The sequence below is a fragment of the Metarhizium robertsii genome (assembly GCF_000187425.2).
Source record: "Metarhizium robertsii ARSEF 23 chromosome Unknown MAA_Scf_7, whole genome shotgun sequence".
Taxonomy (NCBI): Eukaryota; Fungi; Ascomycota; class Sordariomycetes; order Hypocreales; family Clavicipitaceae; genus Metarhizium; species Metarhizium robertsii.
In genome coordinates this window covers 1,731,280-1,752,031 of record NW_011942215.1, presented here as the reverse complement: position 1 = coordinate 1,752,031, position 20,752 = coordinate 1,731,280, and the positions used below count along the sequence as shown (strand labels likewise).

The 20,752-nt window shown below is 52.1% G+C and overlaps 6 protein-coding genes across 6 annotated transcripts; 5 read left to right on the top strand and 1 right to left on the bottom strand.

The window, feature by feature from the left end:
• Nucleotides 1-580: 580 nt before the first annotated feature.
• Nucleotides 581-6,099, top strand: MAA_08911 (Nucleic acid-binding, OB-fold-like protein; the record flags this gene model as incomplete). The annotated part of the gene is made up of 3 exons (XM_007826909.1): nucleotides 581-1,006; nucleotides 1,083-5,498; nucleotides 5,554-6,099. The coding sequence occupies 3 exons, from the start codon at nucleotides 581-583 to the stop codon at nucleotides 6,097-6,099; spliced, it is 5,388 nt and encodes a 1,795-aa protein (XP_007825100.1).
• A 2,527-nt stretch (nucleotides 6,100-8,626) lies between these two features.
• On the top strand, nucleotides 8,627-11,427 carry MAA_08912 (Fungal transcriptional regulatory protein; the record flags this gene model as incomplete). Its single annotated transcript, XM_007826910.2, has 7 exons — nucleotides 8,627-8,656; nucleotides 8,730-9,241; nucleotides 9,312-9,500; nucleotides 9,564-9,702; nucleotides 9,752-10,759; nucleotides 10,819-10,928; nucleotides 10,986-11,427. The coding sequence occupies 7 exons, from the start codon at nucleotides 8,627-8,629 to the stop codon at nucleotides 11,425-11,427; spliced, it is 2,430 nt and encodes an 809-aa protein (XP_007825101.2).
• Nucleotides 11,428-12,448: 1,021 nt separating this feature from the next.
• On the top strand, nucleotides 12,449-12,724 carry MAA_11413 (phosphotransferase enzyme family protein; the record flags this gene model as incomplete). The annotated part of the gene is made up of 1 exon (XM_011413407.1): nucleotides 12,449-12,724. One exon carries the CDS (start codon nucleotides 12,449-12,451, stop codon nucleotides 12,722-12,724), a length of 276 nt encoding a protein of 91 aa, XP_011411709.1.
• Nucleotides 12,725-13,373: 649 nt separating this feature from the next.
• Nucleotides 13,374-14,609, top strand: MAA_08913 (Apolipoprotein/apolipophorin; the record flags this gene model as incomplete). The annotated part of the gene is made up of 1 exon (XM_007826911.1): nucleotides 13,374-14,609. One exon carries the CDS (start codon nucleotides 13,374-13,376, stop codon nucleotides 14,607-14,609), a length of 1,236 nt encoding a protein of 411 aa, XP_007825102.1.
• A 486-nt stretch (nucleotides 14,610-15,095) lies between these two features.
• MAA_08914 (VrtL) lies at nucleotides 15,096-16,642 on the top strand (the record flags this gene model as incomplete). Its single annotated transcript, XM_007826912.1, has 2 exons — nucleotides 15,096-15,604; nucleotides 15,670-16,642. 2 exons carry the CDS (start codon nucleotides 15,096-15,098, stop codon nucleotides 16,640-16,642), a joined length of 1,482 nt encoding a protein of 493 aa, XP_007825103.1.
• Nucleotides 16,643-17,506: 864 nt separating this feature from the next.
• On the bottom strand, nucleotides 17,507-20,256 carry MAA_08915 (Mg2+ transporter protein, CorA-like/Zinc transport protein ZntB; the record flags this gene model as incomplete). Its single annotated transcript, XM_007826913.1, has 2 exons — nucleotides 17,507-19,056; nucleotides 19,110-20,256. The coding sequence occupies 2 exons, from the start codon at nucleotides 20,254-20,256 to the stop codon at nucleotides 17,507-17,509; spliced, it is 2,697 nt and encodes an 898-aa protein (XP_007825104.1).
• Between the last annotated feature and the right edge of the window lie 496 nt (nucleotides 20,257-20,752).

Here is a 20,752-nt window from a genome sequence, read left to right as displayed (position 1 = left end):
TCTGGATGCATGTGTATTGCTGGAGACACACGAAGGGCTGGTGCCTGGTGACCGCGTGGCCACAATCCACAATCCAGCCCGAGGGATGTGAATGGACATTGTTGATGGGCATCGTTGATGGCGTCAAGTTGATCCAGTCTAGGCTACGGAGTACGTAGTAGGGCTACACACTGTCCACTGTCCTGGTGCAGATGCCTGGCGCCAGTCGCGATCCTCCAGGCCCTGCACGCGCCTGGGGCTCGCCCACGACTCGCTGATGCCAGTGGCCCGGGAGATTTAGTGCGCAGCTCTGTACTTAGGCTGAATAGCTGACATCCAACTGTCCCCGCTGGCCACCGCAATACCACACGGATCTTGAACCCAACTGTTCAACCCTGGGCCACACGCGCCACCGCCACAAACCCGGACATCAGCCCCGCCCGGACTCACGCTAAGCCCCTTCCTATTCTTATCGGCTTATCGCCATGCGGCAAGAAAAAAAATATCCAACAGGCCTAGCCATGCTACCTGAGGACTAAGGAATTTCTATACCGAGTTTGACATTCAAGGCACGAAATCGCTTTCGCTGCATTGCGTCGCCATGAGCAATCTCAAGCGAAAGGACGCCCCTGGAGGGCAGCCTCCCGCTAAATCGGCTAAAAGTACCAAACAGGGCCGACCTTCAAAGACAGATGCTCCCGAAATTGCAAAATCAAAGACAGCCAAAACCCAGCCAAAGAAGACGAGTGACAACGACGCTCGCCCCAAAGCACCTGTTGTGTCCCTCCTGAAAAATGAAGAACCTATATTTCCTAGAGGTGGCGGCAGCGTTCTTACGCCATTGGAACATAAACAGATTCAGCTGGAAGCCAAGGCCGACGCTCGTCGCGAAGAAGAATTCGACACTAGAGGCGGCAAAGCTCAAAAGATACCAAAGAAGAGAAAAGTTTCTGTGAAAGGCGGCAACAGGAGCGCCGAAAATAAGGATTCCGAAGATTTTGTCAAGGTGGAGAGTCTCAATTTCAAGGTAATTGCCGAATTTCACTTGTCTTTCGTTTGTTCATTTACAATATCAAGCTCGCTCGCGATTCTAACGGCTGTAGAAACTTGTCAAAGGCTCTCTCGTGCTTGGTCAAATTACCCGAATTAACAACCTGGATCTCGAAGTGGCTCTTCCCAACAACCTTACCGGCCATGTGTCAGTCGTCGCTGTTTCAGAGCAATTGACCAACCGGGTACAAGAGGCCGCGGCCGAGCAAGACGACGAAGAGGACGAATCATCCGACGAAACTGATGTTGACCTCAAATCCATGTTTGTTGTCGGCCAGTATCTGCGAGTGTATGTTGTGTCCACCATGGACGAGTCAGCGATTGGCAATGGCAAGAACAAGCGAAAAATCGAGCTTTCTTTGCGACCCACGGAGACCAATTCAGGCCTAGGCAAAGATGATATTGTCGCCAACAGCACCGTTATGGCATCCGTCGTCAGTGTCGAGGATCGTGGTTGCGTTATGGATGTCGGCATTCCCGATCTTCGAGCCTTCTTACCCCATGGCGAAATTGACTCCACCATTGACCAAAGCCGACTACAAGAGGGATCTGTGTTTCTGTGCCAAGTAACCGGCAAGGTTTCAAATGGAAACGTTGCTCAACTCTCTCTGCAGCAAAAGAAACTCGGTAGCCCCAAAGACATCCCGACAGAGGCCACCACCATAAACACCTTTCTTCCTGGCACCAACGTGGATGTCCTAATTACCAACACCGACCGACGTGGCCTTGCCGGTAAAGTCATTGGACATTTGGACGTGACTGCGGATCTTGTTCATTCGGGAGCCGGACCCCTTGGTACCGATCTGGAAGCTACCTACAAAGTCGGATCCAAGGTCAAGGCCAGAGTAATTTGCAACTTCCCTACAGCCAAGGAACCGAAGTTTGGCATCTCCTTGCTCCCTCACATCACTTCGCTTACACGCAAGCACCCTGCCAAGGACAACAAAAACCTTCCTACAGAAGCTTTGCCAATCTCGTCGTTGGTAGAGAAGTGTACTGTTCGACGCGTTGAGAGCGAAATTGGTCTCTTTGTAGATACCGGAATCGCTGGCCTGGGCGGCTTCGTTCACATTTCTCGAGTCAAGGACGGTAAAGTCGACGCCCTGTACGAATCGAGCGGGCCTTATCAAGTTGGTTCAGTTCACAAGGGACGAGTTGTTGGTTATAGCGAACTAGACGGTCAGTTCCATTTGTCTTTTGAGAAGAGCATCCTCGATCAACAGTACATTCGTATGGAAGACGTTCCTATAGGCGCCGTCATTACTTGTGAGATTGAGAAGCTAGTCATCAAGGAAGAGGGTGTCAGGGGTTTAATCTTGAATATTGCTGATGGTATCACCGGTTACGTCGCCGAGCGCCACTTATCAGATATCAAGTTGCAGCACCCTGAAAAGAAGTTCCGCAAGGGTATGAAGGTGAAGGCCCGGGTGTTGTCAACCAATCCGTTCACGAAAGAGATTCGGTTTACACTGAAGAAGACCTTGGTCAACTCCGACGCCCCAGTCATCAAATCCCATGAAGATGCGATTGTTGGCTTGCAAGTCCCTGGAACCATCATCAAGCTCCAGCCCAATGGGGCGCACATTCAATTCTACGGTCGCCTAAAGGGATTTTTGCCTGTCTCTGAAATGAGCGAAGCCTACATCCGTGATCCTAATGAGCACTTCCGTATCGGTCAAGTTGTCAGCGTACACATACTCCACGTTGACCCTGAACAGCGCCGACTGATTGTCTCCTGCAAGGATCCTGGAGCTTTTGGCTTGGACAAGCAAACAGCTCTGAAGAACCTGAGACTAGGAGAGCTTGTTGCCGCCAAGGTGACTCAGAAGACCGAGGATCAAGTCTTCGTCGAGCTGGTAGACAGCCAACTCAAGGCCATCCTTCCTGTTGGTCACCTCACGGACAAGTCCGCCTCCAAAAACCAGTTCGCTTTGAAGCGCATCTCGGCCGGACAGACCCTTTCTGACCTCATGGTACTCGACAAAAATGAGAAGCGAAGAGCTATTATCCTGACTCAGAAACCCAGTCTCATCAAAGCCTCCAAGGAGGGCAAATTGATTTCCAACTTCGAGGACGCCAAGCAAGGCACTATTGTCCCGGCTTTTGTGAGAAATGTTACTCAGACAGCCGTCTTCGTTCAATTTGCCGGTAACCTTTCCGCCCTCCTACCAAAGTCACGACTGCCTGCAGATGTGCAGTCCAAGCCGGACTTTGGTATGCACAAGTATGAGTCCATTGAGGTAAAGATTGTTTCTGTTATTAATGACTTGCGCCGCATCATGGTTGCTCATGCAACCGCGGCCCCAATTGAGGTCACCGAGAAACAAAAGGATAAAGTGTCTGCTCCTGCGGATGGCCTCGAATTCGGAACCGTCGTGACGGCTGTTATAACCTCTGTTAAGGAAACCCAACTCAACGTGCAGCTGACCGATACCCAAGTTCAAGGCCGGGTGGATGTATCTCAAGTCTTTGACCAGTGGGAGGATATTACAGATCCTAAAAAGCCACTTGACAAGTTCCACAGAAAACAACAGATCGAGGTAAAGGTCATTGGCGTTCACGATGCCAAGGATCACCGTTTCTTGCCTATCTCCCACAGATCAGCTCACTCCGTTCTTGAGTTGTCCGCCAAGAACAGCGATGTCGAGGGTGAAAACCCAAATACACTCTCACTCGAATCACTGAAGGTTGGAGACTCGCACATCGCATACGTTAACAACGTTACGCCTCAATTCCTCTGGGTCAATCTATCCCCTAGCGTTCGCGGTAGAGTTTCCGCTATGGAGGCCTCGGATGACCTCTCCCTCCTGAATGATTTGGAAGCAAACTTCCCTGTTGGCTCAGCGCTGAAGGTCAGAGTCAAATTTATTGATGCCGAAAAAAATCGTCTTGACCTTTCAGCCCGCTCTTCGACCGACTCACAAGGTGTCGACTGGACTTCTTTAAAACAAAACATGGTTTTACCAGGAAAGATTACGAAAGTTAATGAGCGCCAGCTTATGGTGAAACTCAGCGACATTGTTTCTGGACCTGTCCACTTACCTGACATGGCAGACGACTATGACGATATTAATACCCTCAATTACAAGAAGAATCAGATCATACGAGTGGCTATTGTGGAGGTGGATGCCGGCAATAAACGCTTGAGACTTTCTATGCGCCCCTCTCGAATCCTGAGTTCAACTCTGCCCGTAGCCGATAAGGAAATTGCGAATCTGTCACAAGTTGCGGCTGGCGATGTGGTTCGTGGCTTTGTCAAAAATGTGTCTGATAAAGGCCTTTTTGTGGCGCTCGGTGGCCACGTTACAGCTCTGGTTAAGATTGCCAATCTCTCGGATAGGTTCTTGAAGGATTGGAAAGATCTCTTTCAGGTTGATCAGCTGGTCAAGGGTCGTGTTCTTTCCGTCGACAGCGCCCTAAAACAGGTCGAAATGAGCCTGAAGGCTTCTGCGGTCGACGAAGACTACACGCCGCTAGTTACTTATAACGATATCAAGAAAGGTTCTGTCGTTACTGGCAAGGTTCGAAAGGTTGAAGAGTTTGGAGCCTTCATTCTGGTTGACAAATCGAGCAATGTCAGTGGTCTCTGCCATCGGAGCCAGATGGCTGACGAAGCTGTCAAGGATGCCACCAAGCTGTACAAAGAAGGTGATGCTGTCAAGGCTTTGGTTTTGGAGGTTGACGCCGTAAAGCGACGAATTAGCTTTGGCCTCAGACCTTCCTTGTTTGACGAGGATACCGATATGGAATCAAACGACTCAGACGCTGGAGGCGTTGCCCTTGAGGACGATGAGGAAAGCGATGATGAGGAAATGTCGGAGGAGCAGAAAGCTTTACTTGAGAAGCTTTTGAGCAACGATAGCGGGGATGATGACGACAACGACGATGAGGAAGAGGAAGAAAATGATGATGGCGAAGAGGAAGCTGGCGAAGAGGACGAGGATGACGAAATGGAAGACGCGCCAATCACAAAGTCTGGTGGTCTTGGTCTTGGCAAGAAGTCTGCCTGGTCTGCTGACCCATTCGACGAGTCTGGTTCCGATTCAGAGGACCAAGCACAAGAGAAGAAGGATAGCGACAAGAAGACGAAGAAGCGGAGAAAGGGAGAAATCGAAGTCGACCGCACAGCCGAACTCGACGCCCATGGCCCCCAAACGTCTAGCGACTATGAGCGACTACTGCTAGGCCAGCCGGATTCATCGAAGCTTTGGATTCAATATATGGAATTCCAGATGAAAGTTAGCGAACTGGCAAAGGCGAGAGAAGTGGCGGAACGTGCGATTAAGAGTATCAATATTCGCAAAGAGGAAGAGAAGCTGAAAGTTTGGGTTGCCTATCTCAAGTTGGAAGTTACGTATGGTACTAAACAGACGGTTGAAGACGTATTTAAGCGGGCCTGCCAGTACAATGACGAACAGAAAGTCCACGAGGAATTGGCCAGCATCTACATCCAGTCCGGGAAGCTCAAGGTTTGTGCCGTCCCGTGGAAATTCATACTCTCAGTTCAGATACTAACATGGATAGGACGCCGATGATCTGTACGAGTCCATGTTGAAGAAGTTTGGCGCCAAGGCACCCAGCGTATGGACAAACTACGCCACCTTCCTCTCCGTTACAAGGAACCAGCCGGACCGCGCCAGAGCTCTGCTACCGCGAGCAACTCAGCGGTTGCCCGCCCATCAGAGCCAAAATATCGTTGGCCAATTCGCTGCCCTTGAATTCCGCTCACCGAATGGCGAGCCAGAACGTGGCCGAACCATGTTTGAAGGCTTGCTAGCCACGTGGCCCAAGAGGGGAGATCTGTGGAGTTGGTTGTTGGATCTTGAAGAGGGGGTTGCTGGCGGTGATCCGACTGCTGTTCGTGACGTATATGAACGGCGTACACGTGTGAAGGGCCTCAAGCCCAACCAGGCGAAGAAGTGGTTCCACAGATGGGTCAAGTGGGAGGAGAAGCTGGATCCCAAGGGCAAGGAGAAGGTCATGGCCAAGGCCCAGGATTGGGCGGCGCTGTATAAGGCGAAGAAGGAAGCGGAAGCTGCAGAGCAGGAGGATGAGGAAATGGAAGAATAATTTCGTGGCGGGGGATGAAAAGCGAATTGTGTCCATTTTGAGTACATAGTGGTGCCGGATTGCGCCAGCTGTAACGTTTTCTGTTCAGGACTCGACTCCAATATGGGATTGACTGTGGTGACCTGGTGAAGTGGAAATTGAAGCAGAAATACAGCCACGGCATCTGAAGATGTGGCCTGCCCCAGAAATACAGGCATTAGATGTATGCGATACCTGGCACTATTCACTAACGCTGGCAGGACAAAGTTGTTTGGACCGTAGAACTTGGATTACATGGAACGCCCAAATCGTGGATTCAGCACTTTACTTCTAATCAAATGCCCGGCGACATGACAAGCACCAAGCGTTTGACTCGACAGTTGGATGATTCTCGTCTTCCAATTCTATACATTTCTGCGAGGAGGTTTGTCGTCGTCGTCGTCGAGAACATCATGATTGCAGCGTAGAAGTCACTCGCCGGTGAATCACAACGGCTCAACTGATCTCGGCCCCACCGATCCCGAGCTTGCCCGAATAGGAAACTACACCAAACAGGCCTGCCCCGTATCGCTAACTTTTGCTGCCGTGGGGGACTTTAGGGCCAAAAGTTAGACGCAGATTGTCTAGTGATTCCAAATTTAGTGCATTATAGAAAATCAACTTCCTTCTTTCTTGCTGCGTGAGTAGTATTCAGTAGCAGCTTGGTATCATTAACATTTTCACTGGCTTCGGCTATTCGTCGCCCTTTGTCTAGCGATAACAACCTCCCTTGTCATCCTTCATCTTTTACATAAGCCGACTTTCTTCATTTTGTGCCCATTATGGCCAATTCAGCATCTGCGCGTATGCTCTTGCAAAGATCAAGCCGAATACAAGCCTGATCAAAAGCAGAGCCGTTCCAGGTCGGAAATGTATGATGTCGACTTTGGCCTAGGGTCGGTGCGATATGTGTATGGTGTAGTGCCGAATATGGACGGACTTGTGGTGATTAATGAGGCCTCAAGAGATGGGGAAATGGCTGGTCCGTGGACGCATAATGGCATGGACGTTGATATCTATATTCAAAAGCATGACATGATGCGGCTGTTTGAGGGTTCCGCATTGCTACCGGATTGTAGCTGAGACGCGTGAAATGGCATAGGGTAAGGGTCCGGGACCTAAATGCTACATGGGAGGCAGGGGCTTCAACGACAAAGTATTGTAATGATAAGCTGATGGTTGACGCCTGTAGTGGCCGGGACAACGATCGTGTTAGAAACTAGTCAACGGCGACTGGCTATCTGCCGCGGGTTTGTCCCGCCGGTATCGAGCTTGGCATTATCCCTCAACCAAATACATATGAAGAGTCGCATTGGAGTCGCGGCACATCGCCTCTTCTCTACTGATAAGGGCGCATATCAGTACACGTACAGATATGATGTGTTTCACGGCAACGAGTGGGGCCATGTTTGTATCAGCGGTTACAGATATCAAAATTGGGGCCGAAATAAGTGGTTAGACTGAATCGGTCACACATAGATTCGAAACATAGGTTGCTGTCAGCCATGGAGAGCATCACAACTATCCAGCGTTGCGGCATCCCCACCGACATGGCCACAGAATGGCCGGGGACATGCAGGTATTAGACACGGCGGTCCGAGGGTTTCAGGGAAGACAAAAACAGGTTTCGCCGGTGTCTTAATTTACTCTCGGCATACTTGGGCATGTGCTTCCGGGTGGCCAGAGTCGTCGGCTTGGATTCTCGTCCAGGGTGGCTCGATGGACCGTCGCCTTGTATGGTTGTTACTTTCAAAATGTGTCTAGTACAAAGGGCAAAGGAAAGGACATCAGCTCATCGTGCAGAAGCATGATATTCGCTGGACAGCAGCGTTGCAGTTGGTGTACTCGGCAATGTGCGAGCACAGCTCTTTGAAAGTTGAGTTGTGAAAACGACAAGTTCGGAATGTCGGCCCTCGAGGCTATAATTGCGTCAGTACCCAGGTACCCAGGTATCCGTGGGCCATCGGCCAATGGGAGGGAGCACTTGGCATCATCTGTGCATTTGCTATTCCTTATTTCTTACCGCCATGTTTTAAAAATCAATGAATGTATTCACCAGTAAACAGATACCTAGAGTGGGATATTTTCCAAGTTGACATACACCCGCAGACTCCAGACATTCTCCGGCCGGGCAAAGCATCTTGTCCGCATCCCCGCAGCACGCAACCGTGGTGGGACAAGGCGCCTTCACCTTTAGTGGCCAAGCAGTGGCCAGCATTCGATCACGTCACCAGGGCCATCGCTAGCGTCAGTCGCGGAAGTCGGCCCCTCGGCGCGCTCTGCTACCCTGTGGACCAATCACAGCTGGAGATGCGGCCTCGGTCGGTCGCTCCTACCGTCTCTTGTGCGCTGACGTGACTTTTTGCGTGTAAGATGTCTGGTGTTTCTCCCTCGGTCTCTCTCGCATCCGGCCAGACAAATGTCGGGGCCTGGTCTTCGACCTTTGATCATGTGTATTGTGTGAATCTATATTCTTGACACATTTTTCTTGGCTGCGGCGGTGCTGACGATGGGCTGTCGAGTGTGCCGTGCGCGCAAGGTAGGAGGAGCTCCTGAAACGGGAAAGCTGCTGGTGGAACTCGCGGGCAAAAAAAAGTTAACCAGACACGCAGGTCAAATGTGACGGCCGCCCCAATGGCTGTCGCAATTGCGAGCGGCTTCAGCTCGAGTGTGTCGCTGACGATGGCTCGACTCCAAACGGGAACCGAATTTCGCTGTCGCCCATATCGTTGAGGAAAATCCGGACGTATCGGTCTTGCCAGAGCTGTCGTTTGTCAAAGACCAAGTGTAATGGCGACCGGCCGAAGTGCGCCCGTTGTGCTGCGAAGCTGATTCAGTGTGTTTACGACGGCGGCGCCGCCCCGAGATGGACTCGCAACCTGAACCGATCACAGGCGGCTTCCGTCGATGACGATGATGGCAGCCCGACGGAGCGAGAGGGCATGACGGGTATCACGCCGAGTGAGACGGATGAGCGCGGATCGGTACGAGCCAGCCTCAGCAAGGTATCAGATGATGCCACCGAAAAGGCTTCTGTTGTGTCCGAAGCTGCTGCGACGTGCGTTACGGGTGCAGCGTCGCAGAATGGATCAAATGGACAGTTGAGCTCGCATCCGTTGGCATGGTAAGGTCATGATGGAAGCCCTGAAACATGCATGTCGGCTTTTACACGTTGCTGACCATCTCACGCCCAGGTTGCTATCTTCTGCCTTGCCGGCAACTCGGAATCTTCGCCGGGTAGTTGAACAGTACTTTTCTAATGTTCACCCTCTCCGATGCTTCGCATTTGTACACAAGCCATCGTTTATGCGCCAGCTGGACAAGGGCCTCAGCTCTGATGACGAGTCCGCACTTTTGCACATCATTTGTGCACACGGTGCAAAGTAAGTCGGCTTTGCGGCCGTTATTCTGAGAGAAAAGCGCAGACACTAACAGCATTGGTCCAGATTTCTCGTTCTGAGCGCTGATCAAGGCGAAGCCAACCATCCGCCGTCATTCCTCAAGAATGCAGGGAATCAATGGGCGAAAAGGGCTGAATTTCTGATGCTGGCCAATTTCGGAAAGATATCAGTCCAAAGACTCATGGTAAGAAGTCGCGTCTGCTTTTCAAAACAGGATGCTAACCATGTCATAGACGGCAATTCTTCTTCATGACTTTCATTTCCGACTTGGCGAATATGGCCAGGCGCTCATGATTAGCGGCCTCGCTGTGCGAATGGCTCATGCCTTGAAGATAAACACCGAGTACAATTCGGACATTCTATGCACCGAGGAGGACAGTAATGCACCCTCAGTAGCGTCAAGAGAGAGTAGACGACGACTTATGTGGGCTTGTTATGTCCTTGATGCTTGGGCGGGCAGTGGTGTCGATCAACTCACCTTGCTGCGAGAGAATGACATTAAAATCCAGCTTCCAAGTAACGAGCGAAACTTTGGGCTGAGGATACCATCTGTCACAGAGACACTCGGTGTCGGCCATGTCTTGCAATTTCTCCCACCCGCCATCGTTCCGCGACGACCCGCAGCCAACATGGGCATTATGGCTTACTATATCCGAGTTGTGACATTGTGGAAGAGAATAGTCCGATATGTTAATCACTTACATGCAGGACCACCCCCCTGGCAGCCAGAGTCTCTTTTCGCGGCATTGGATGCAGACTTGCTTTTATGGCGAAGAGAGTTGCCAGATTTCGTCGAGTACACCACCGAAACAATTTATGCACGGCTGGACTCAAACCAACTTGGTGCACTTGTGCTCATTCACTGCACCTATCATCATAATTATTTGGAGCTTTTTAAGCTCACCATGCCCGACCTCTTTAAACTTCCCAAGCCTTTCACGTTCCCCCCCGAACACCAGGAATTTCTTCAGACAGCCCAAGCCAACGCATATTATCATGCCCAGCAAATCGCGGATATATTAGCAGAAGCTGCAGAGCACGGTTCACGACTTCTTTCAGACAGCTTGTTGCCATTTTTCGTCTACGACAGCAGTCGGGTCATGTTATACTATGTTGCCCGCCTGCTGGACCCCAATAGACCAGATGCAGAGGTTAAGCTGAGAGACGCGGTGAAGGCGGTGGAGAGTAACAACAGGATTCTGGGAATGATGTCCGCGTTGTTTCCAATCGCACAGTCATTGGTAAGACGTCAAGGCCCCGATACCTTTTATGCCGCACTAACCTCTTCCTTATCTTGCAGTCTGCAACAATTGAGCGATGGCTATCCAAGGTCCAGAAAACAGTTGCTCGCGATGACCTTTTGAGCAGTCTTGAAGCTGATGACCATCTTGAATCTCACCACTCAGCGTTGTAAGTTATCAAACCATGACTTTCAACAGAATAAGCATTAATCGATTTGACGCATAGACCAAACAACGCGAGTGGAAAGCAGGACAAGCCGGGAGAATACGATCTCCCTCCCCTTTCTCTTCATTCACTCGCTCGCTCCGGGACCACCGAATCCCGTGGCATGGACGGTGATACAGCTGCACGAACCGCTAGTTGGAGCACTCAGAATCCTCATGCTGGGGGACCGGCATCCTGGGATGGAACCAGCGCTGCAGCTCACCAGCTCGTAGGCCTCAGCCAGGAACAGTCGGTTCGATCCAGTTTGCAGCATGAAAGACCAGTTCCGCTCCATCCACTTCGTAAATTTGGGGCAACGCAACCAATGTGCAATGCGCTTGACCTCGACGACTTGCAAAGCTTTTTGTCCTGGGACATGTACGGAATCATGGAAATGGGCGGCTCCGTGTCCAACGAGGATATGGACGACTCTGTATCGCAGTCTTGGACCGAAGCGATTTAGTGCTATCTCATGCTGAACTTGAAGCCTGGAGCCGCCACTTCGACATGCCTAAGAACCTGGCACGAACCCTAGAACCCTGGCGCCGAAAAGAAACGTACTGCTCATGATTGCGGACGATCTTGAGTGAGAACGTACTGGCACGGGCGGATGTAAAGCGCCACAGACACCAGGCCTCGACTCGCTTACGCCATTAAGTTCCCGTTTTGACATGGCCTTTGCCAGTACGACTTCATGCAGCGGCAGCAGGGCAACCATTTACACGGGATTAGACACGCATGAAAATGACGGCTACGGGTTATTCTTGGAATTCATAGCTTTCAAATACGGAAGAATGCGGACAAGCGCTCCGCAGGTTTTCAACGATATTGGATACAAAAGTGGTATCTTGATCCTCACCAAGTGCTGGCAAGTCTTGGAGGGTTTAGAAATGTGGACGTTAATTCTGATGCTTGCTCAAAGGACTGCGTTTTTAGCCTGGACGAAGTTGAAGTTTCTCGTTTTGTGCAGGATCTTTCTGCGGCCAGACAAGAACTTGCAGAATACTACCGCCCCAATTACCGAATGGATCAGGGGATCGGCCTTGTCCTGGAAGCTCTTGAGCGGCAGGGCTTGGCAGACAAAACCTTGGTACTCTCTTTGAGCGACAACGGACCACCATTTGTTAACTCAAAGACTACACTTTTATGACGCTGGTATTATGCGGTTACCATTCATCGTTAGAGTGCCAGGAAAGGACGCCGGCGCCATCCCCCTGAACATGTTGTCATATATTGATGTTTTCCTGACGCTCCTCGACTGGGTAGGTCAAGCTAATCGCCGGCCGTCTGAAGCCTGCGTTTAACCTTGTCAGGGACGATCAATCGTATCAAAGGACTCGGCAACCATCTAAGAAGCACGGGATCACGTATGCGATTCACACACTTTCCACGAAATCACCACCCACTGGCCTAGGAGATACATGCGAAATCGACGGTATAAGTGCCACCGCTATGTGTGCTGAAAGCTAAACTCTCCATTCGCAATGGGTCTGTGCGCATCCTCCCCCTTTGAAGCCATGCGGAGTACGTCGCCACCAAGGACTGGCAGGCGGCCGCTGAAAAGCTACATCTGCAGATTGCCAGAGGAGCTGTACGATTTGGAAACCGACCCAAAGGAGGTGCACAACCCGACGGGCACGATGGAGTATGATTCAGTAGTGAAGCAGATGCGGGAAGAAGTTGAGAAGTGGCAGATGGAGACGAAAGACTTGGTGGTTGCGGAAAGATGGTGTTTCAGTGCAGCGATTCAAGGAGTTTAATTACGAGAGGGACGGGATTGAGATTCCAGATGGGTTTGACTTTGACGTTGATAATCCGGGTCTGGGGCATGTGGAGAAGAGCCTAAAGCTGCATTGACCAAGGTAAACATGGCCTATCCATACATTGAACTCGTTCTCTTTGGCGACCGCGGTGCTCTTTGGCAACGGGTATTACCGTGTGAGGGTTGTCTACTGGTGGTGAGCTGTTCCCGTTGGGGAAAACATGTGTGAAATGATGTAATTGTATGCATGTATTGACCTTTTATGTGAGATGCTAATAAGACCACCCGTACAGAGGGCTAGATCCCAATCTTCAGCTCCTCCATCCCAATTGAGCCTCCATCCCTTTGAATTATTCACCTTTGAATGTCCACCGGCCCCATTTTTCTGCGTTGGGAGGGCCGTTGGCGCATCGATCGGCCTCCGCCGACGTCATCGATTGAGGAGCTTCGAAATCCACCCCTCCGAGCTGTCTGTAAACGGCCATGAGCAAAACCTGCTTTCAAGTGCCTTGCAACATGTCCAGCTGCAGCTTTAAATACTTCAATTGAGCCCTGCTCCTCATCTTCTCAACCTACCAATTGAGCGCACCGCAAGCAAGATATCGCATCCCCTCAACATTTTCTTTCCCGTGTAGCCGGAGCTCAACATGCTGTCGAGACAACTGCCCCGGCTCGTCGCCAGACGGGCGCGTTTCCACCAGCCCGCCCGCCAGCTCCGTTGCCAATCCACCACCACCGCCTCCTCCTCATCGTCCGGCTCAAACTTTGCAACCGGCATCCTGGGCGGCGTGGTCGGCGCCGCGGTCGTCTTCGGCGTCTACTCGTTCACGCCGGCCGGCCGCACCGCCTCCAAGCTCAACAAGGCCGCCGCAGAGGCGTCGAAAAAGTACGACGCGGCCGCCAAGACGCTGCAGAGCAACCCGCCCAGCGCCGACCAGGCCGTCGACTCCATCAAGCAGTTTGCCTACTCGTACGCGGCGTGGATCCCGGGCGGCAGGGGCTACGTGGACGCGGCGTTCAAGGACTGGGAGACAGTGCGCGACAGCCACAAGGACGAGGTGGACGCCATCGTCAACGACACCCACAAGAAGCTGGGGGATGTTTCCAAGGCGGGCCTGAGCCTGGAGACGGCGTCGAGGGCCGTCGACGTGCTGGCCGAAATGTCGAGGCGCATCGCGGAGCTGTCCAAGGACGCGCTCTCCGACATCCTCGACAACCACCCCCGGCTCAAGGACAAGTTTGGCGCGAGCATCGACGAGCTCAAGGCCATGGCGGAGAGCTACGGCCCCGAGGCGAAGAGGCAGGTCGACCAGACGTGGGCGCAGGTCAGGGACATTTTGGCCAGCGGCGTCTCAGAGGAGAGTCTCGCCAAGGCGCGCAAGCTGCTCGAGGACAAGGCGCAGCAGGTCAAGGGCCTGGGGGACGAGGCGTGGACAAAGGGCATGGAGGCGGCGAGGCCGTATCTGGACAAGAACCCCCAGGTCAAGACGCTGCTCGAGGAGAATGCCGAGTCGTTGAAGAAGGGCAGTCTGTCGCAGCTGTTTGACAAGCTTCGCTCGGCTGAGAAGTCGGGCAGCGTGGATGAGCTGCAGGACTATGTACGGGGGGCTGTTGACAAGGCCAAGGCCAAGGCGGCCAGGGCGGCAGAGGGCTCCGGGCTGGAGAAGTACTTTGACGCGGTTCCGCAGGGCGGCGAGGTGATGAAGAAGCTGCGGCAGATTGGGGACGTGGCGGAGAAGCACTGGAGCGAGGGCGAGCAGCTGCTCAAGGACACGGTTGAGGATTTGAAGAAGGTGTTGGAGGACAAGGAGAAGAGGGCGGGGGAGATTGTGAGCGAGGCGGAGAAGAAGGTTGCGAGGGAGGGCAAGAAGAAGACGGATTAAGTCGATGGGTTATGGAGGCGTGTTGTTTTTTTAATAATGACGTGATGCTCCTTACTACTTTGCGCTCTTTACCCCTTTTGTGAAGCAGTCCATCAATGTTGAGTTTGCGTGGTGTGGGTTTGTGACTTTGTACCTTAATTACCTCTCGCAGATTTTCAGGTGTCAGTCCGGCTGCTAGTCCGGCTGCCACCTGGCACAAGAATCCGGGTGGAAGTGAGCACACGGGGCCGAAGAAACCGCACACGCTATTGGCTGATTCCTCGGCCCTCACGGACCGCATCGGGCCCGAACAACAACAAGAGTCCCTGATTGGCCAGACCTGCGCAAGTTGCCGGTCGTGTACGGTGTAAGTGCCATCGCGAGACGTACACATATATATAGACGACCACCTGGAACATTTGTTCCAAGCCGAGCCAATGTATCCATCACACAGCTCGAGGCCCTTGCACTCACTCCCTGCTTTGCCGTTCAACACCGTCAAACACCATGGCTGAAAAGCAGCCCGCCGACAATGCGGACGTCGAATCCGCGCAACCCTCAACCGCAAACACAGACTCCGACACGCCCAAGAACGTCGACCCAAACCTCATCGCATGGACGCCTTCCGACCCCGAGCATCCGCGCAACTGGCCCCGGCCTACCAAGTGGAAAACCACACTGACCGTCTCCCTCTTCGTCTTCATCTCCCCCATCTCCAGCGCCATGATTGCCCCCGCGCTGGAGGACCTCGGCCGCAGCCTCGACATGAAGGGCAACGTGGAGGTGTATCTCTCCCTGGCGATTTTCATCCTCGCCTACGCCGTGGGGCCCATCTTCTTCGGCCCCGCGAGCGAGCTGTACGGACGAGTGAGGATACTGCAGATCACGAACCTGTGGTACCTGGTGTGGAATCTGGCGTGCGGGTTTGCAAACACCAAGGCCGAGCTGTTTATCTTTCGCTTCCTCGCCGGCATTGGCGGCAGCGCGCCCCTGGCCGTAGGCGGCGGCGCAGTGAGGTAAGTAGGCACCATGAGAGCGTTTCTCTTGTCCAACTTGGCTGACGACGAGGCAAAAATAACAGCGACATGTGGAAGCCCGAGGAGCGCGGCAAGGCCATGAGCACATACACCATGGGCCCGATGCTAGGGCCCGTCATCGGCCCCATCGCCGGCGCCTTCATCGCGCAGTACTCGACGTGGCGATGGGTCTTTTATTCCACCAGCATCGCCGCGGCCGTCGTCCAGGCCCTCGGCTTCGTGTGGCTGCGCGAGTCGCACCCGCCGACGATCCTCCGCCGGCGACGGGACCGCCTCACCCGCGAGACGGGCAACCGGGACCTGTACACGGGCGAGAAGGAGGAGACGCTGGGCCGCACGCTGCTGCGCGCGGTGCAGCGCCCCGTCCGCATGTTTGCCACGCAGCCCATCGTCGCTTGCATCGCCGTCTACATGGCCTACCTCTTTGGCACGCTGTACCTCATGTTTGCCACGTTCCCCGACATCTGGACCAAGGTGTACGGCCAGTCCAAGGGGGTGGGGGGCCTCAACTACCTCTCCATTGCCATCGGGTGCTTTGCCGGCATCTTCCTGCAGCTGAAGATGGTGGACCGCGTGTACGGCGCCCTCAAGAGCAGGAATGGCGGCGTCGGACGGCCCGAGTTCCGCATGCCCAGCTTGGCCATTGGCTCTGTCGTCCTGACCGTCGGGCTGTTCTGGTACGGATGGAGCATCGGCCGCGCGCACTGGATCATGCCGGATATTGGCGCGTTGCTCTGCAGCGTCGGCGTGATTTGCTGCCTGCAGGGGATGCAGATGTACATTGTGGACTGTTACCAGACGTACGCCGCGAGTGCCATGGCCGCGTGCGCGGTTCTCAGGAGCTTGGCGGGCTTTGGTTTCCCTCTGTTTGCGCCGTACCTGTATGAGGACCTGGGGTACGGCTGGGGAACGAGCATTCTGGCCTTTGTCAGTATTGCCATTGGGTGGGTGGCTCCGGTCATATTCTGGGTTTGGGGACCTCGATTGAGGGCCCTGTCCAAGTTTGCGTCTGGGTGAAGATTGTTGACATTCCATGGGGGACTAGTTGCTTGTATACTTCATGTCCGGGAGTGGGTTGAGGATCCGAAGAGGGTGATATGAGTGGTGTTTAGCGCAACACACATTTGTAAAGCTGAACGGAGGTGAGTTTTGCTTCAAAGATTGTCACAGACTTGACGATGATGTTGAGCTGGGGGACTCATAGGGACGCTATTTTGTTCAGGGACTCATTATAATCACTAGATTTACATAGACTACAACGCAATTTAGACAATTTTTAGCATAAAGGGCATTGCACTAGACATTATACAAGAACCCATTCAGCTCTGGTTTCTGGAACATCTTGCTGATGATGGTCAGGTCACCACTTACATTCTGGCAGAATATATTTGCCCACTAAGTAGTATGCACCAATGTATTAGAGTGTATTGTAGTATAAAATGTGATAGCCAGGTATCTGACCTGGTTGATACGTTTTTGCCTCCCACTGTAGGCTGGTATATACCTAGAAGAGTGATTATCGTTTTCATTTCTGTATGAATCCCTCCTACATTTACCGTCGAACACATTTCTGTATGAAGAACCGACGGGGAAAGGGCTGTGCGTCAGACTGTGTCTGGTACATCTGCTTGCGATCGCCAGCATCACGAAATTGACGCTTCCTTACGCCAATTATACATATTTGGATGGTGAAATAGTGGATTAGTGGCTATGGATTGGTCAATAATAATGATATCGACATTGCAAGCACTACTTGGTACACAAGTGTTAAAGGATCCAAAATCCGACAACATGCTTCAGGGATGGACTATAGCTTCGGTTACATTAGTTCTCATATCCTGTTTGTGGTATTTAATAGCTGGACAAGAGGCACCTGTAATTTTACGTCGCCAGCACGAGCGCCTGCCGCGCGTATATATTGATACCCTCCTTGGCCAAGTCCTCGTCATCCACTGTGTCCAACGTCCACTGCGCTGGAAACACCCACTTTATCCATTCAACGCTCCAATTTATCGCCGCAAGACATCCGTCCGAAATTTCTTCATGCCAGTGCCAGCAAGTAGCCATCCCGAGAAGTGCCACCGGAATAGATATAAAGCAGGGGACGAGCACGGCGGCCTCGGGCCACCTGGTCACTATAAAGTACAAGGCCACGCCTGTGATGCCAAGCCAAAGACCCCCCATTAGAAGAAATAGAAGGAACAAAACTGGAATAACCACCATGGAAAACATGGTCATGACAGCGGTGAAGAAGAATATAAATTTGGCGATTGCACGATTGCCGACCGTGTTTAGACGCCTAGAAGCCGTGCCTGCGCCGGGAGCAGAAAACCGATTAATGATTGTTGCTCGGAAATGCAACAGTACGACACGAAAGGAAGGTGATCGCAGTAATATTCGGATCAAATAGGTCGTCAAGGCGACAACTGATAATGAGAGGCCCCAAGTCCAGATTCGTGGCGGGGCCGATGTGAGCTCGAAAACTTGCATAGAGAAGATGGACGTAATGAATGACACGGGAATAAAAAAGAATGCCAACTCGGTGAGTTTGTTAATGCCAGATGTCTGTTCAATAACCGTTGACGACTGGGCAAGTGTCATTGACGACACTAGTAAGTTCATTGTCTGTTCGCTTCGACGCTGTAGATCCTGAACGTTTGCATTTAATTCTTCGATTTCTTGCTGAATGTCTAGGGTTGCTTTCAAAGTAGCCCCAGACTTTCTCAAGTGATTAGACCAGTCGTGCAATTCTTGCAGAGTAGACCGCATCCAGGTAAGATTCTGCCGTGTGGAGTTGCCGATAGATTCGACAAGCTGTTCATACAGCGTTGCTGTCAGGTCATTATCCAAGTGATCAAGCTGCAATCGCATCTCTGCCAAAAGCTGCCAAAAATCGTCGAGAACAAGCCGGTAGAGTAGAGCCGGAATAGGCGATTCATCACCCAAAAGTGCTTGTGTTGGAGTGGCAGTGAGAAGACGCTCTACTAGATTGGATGTTGACAGAGCGTATTTTCTAGCAAAGTCCCGATCCCTAGAATGAGGCTTGGGATTCTTATATTCAGCCCGCAACCCATTTTTGTAGTCTTGGTCGTACTCGTCATCACTGGTAAGCCCAGACTCAGACCCAGACTCGACGCTGATGGCCAATTCTTCATCGGTGGCTTCATTATGACGCGACTCTTTGGATCCAGAGGCCTTTTTCTCATTTCTTCTTTGAGTCAATTGTTCCTTTCGTTTCTTTTTGATCTCCTTTTTAGAGATTAAGGGTGGGGGAGGGTCGAGAAACGTCTCTTCTACGCCGGCGATGCGCCAAAGATCATCATCGGTATACGATTCCACCTCGATTGCTCTGGGCATGAAGGTAAGAGAGGGAATTATATCGTTTGTTATGCCATCCTTCATTCGCCGTGGGGGGTCGAAGACAATGATATCTGCATAAAATGATTAACATGGCTGTTTCAATTCTGAGATACACTTTTGTTACCTATCCGCTGGCCTTGCTGATCTGCTCCAGACCAGTAGCTGGCGCCTTCTGGGGCCACGACTCTCAAATCCCGGTTCTTCCATGCCGTCACATTCTTGGGTAGACCGTCAAAGGTACTGTATGCGCGGTAGATGTTGGAGTCTTTGGCTCTTGAGTATAAGTCCTGTGGCTTTTTCTTGGATGACCGTTTCGCCAACTGAGCATTTCTGAGCAGTCTGCGCGGTGTCATGAAAAATCCGTACTTGTCCAGAAACACATCGCGTTCGACTAGCCACCTGCCATCGCCAAGCCGGCACTCTATCTCGTCTTCATTGAAACCCTTCTTCCCTAAATAGTGCATTAAGCCTAGACGTGCCCATCTAATATGTCCCCAATTTCGGCCTCTGGTTCTGCTTGAGGTATTCCACTGTGTTCGTTGACCAATGCCTGGAAGTGAACGATGACGAAAGCGAGTTTCTCGTTCAGCCCAATTCATCCATACTGCGCTCGAGACTTTGAGCTGACTGTCACTTGCGGCGTAGCCAGAGTTTGTGAGATGGTCAAACCAAAATTCCGGATCAACCGCATACAGCTGCCCCAAGGCACCCATGACAAACCGGCTCAAGTCGTTCACCATCAAGACTCGAACCGCGCATGCTTCCGGTCTTTCCTGCAAAGCAACACATAATTGAGCTATTTCTGTAGTAGTTGTTTTTAGAGGTACCGATTCGTCGTTCATGTAGTCTAGGATGGTAATTGTGCTAGATGCAAGGCCTTCGTGCCGCTCACGTCGGGTAATGCTCAACCAGCGGGGATCCCAACGCGCACGGTTTTCCAGATTATTCATGTAAATTTCCGAAAGTGTTTTAAGCCAGTGAGATAAGTCCGGTAGCTGAGATCCCAGACCAGCCGCCTGATGACGGCTCTGGGCATGCACTGCAGTACTATGCTGGCCATCTTCCCTTCTTACTGTGGCTTCCGTATATACTGTCTTCCCCTTGGGCTGAGTTGATGATAATGTTGAAGACTGTGCGAGGCTGTCATCATCCTCGAGAGAGTTGCGTGGGACGTTATAGTCTGGATTCCAGCGCTGTGATTGAGGCCAGTCCAAGGGATATGTATGCAAATCATCGGCCTGAGCTGCAGAAGTTCGGGCTCTCCGAAGCATCTTTGGCTGAGGTTGCGTTGTACGGCGTGCAGAAGCTGTGTGCAAACACGTCAGAGGTCTTTGCTTCGCCAGTGGGTAGTACTGGTTTTGCTGGACATTATGAAGAATTCTCAAAGATGGTGGAAGAGGAGGAAGAGAAAAAAATCCCTCTTCTCAACTAATGGATGTTCAGCCGCGATCTCGCCGTCTGGGACCAAATATCTCATTTTATTGTTGCTGGCCCCTGGGCCACCAATTGACGCAAGCCTCTTATCCAGCCGAGAGGCTGACTGCATATTGATAGGTAAAATTGTCTAATATTGTGATCTGACAAGTGGAGCGCGGTCTATCCCAGGGCCCAGACTTTGCGAAGTAACCGTCCTTCGAGAGCTAGTTACCCGCAAGGAGACGCGCCTTGTCGTTTACCAAACGCTCGCTCTGGGCGTCTACTCCGTACATTGGGCATTACCGAATATTGCAAGCGCCTTTGCCCTGGTTGGTGCAAACTTCTGTTGCC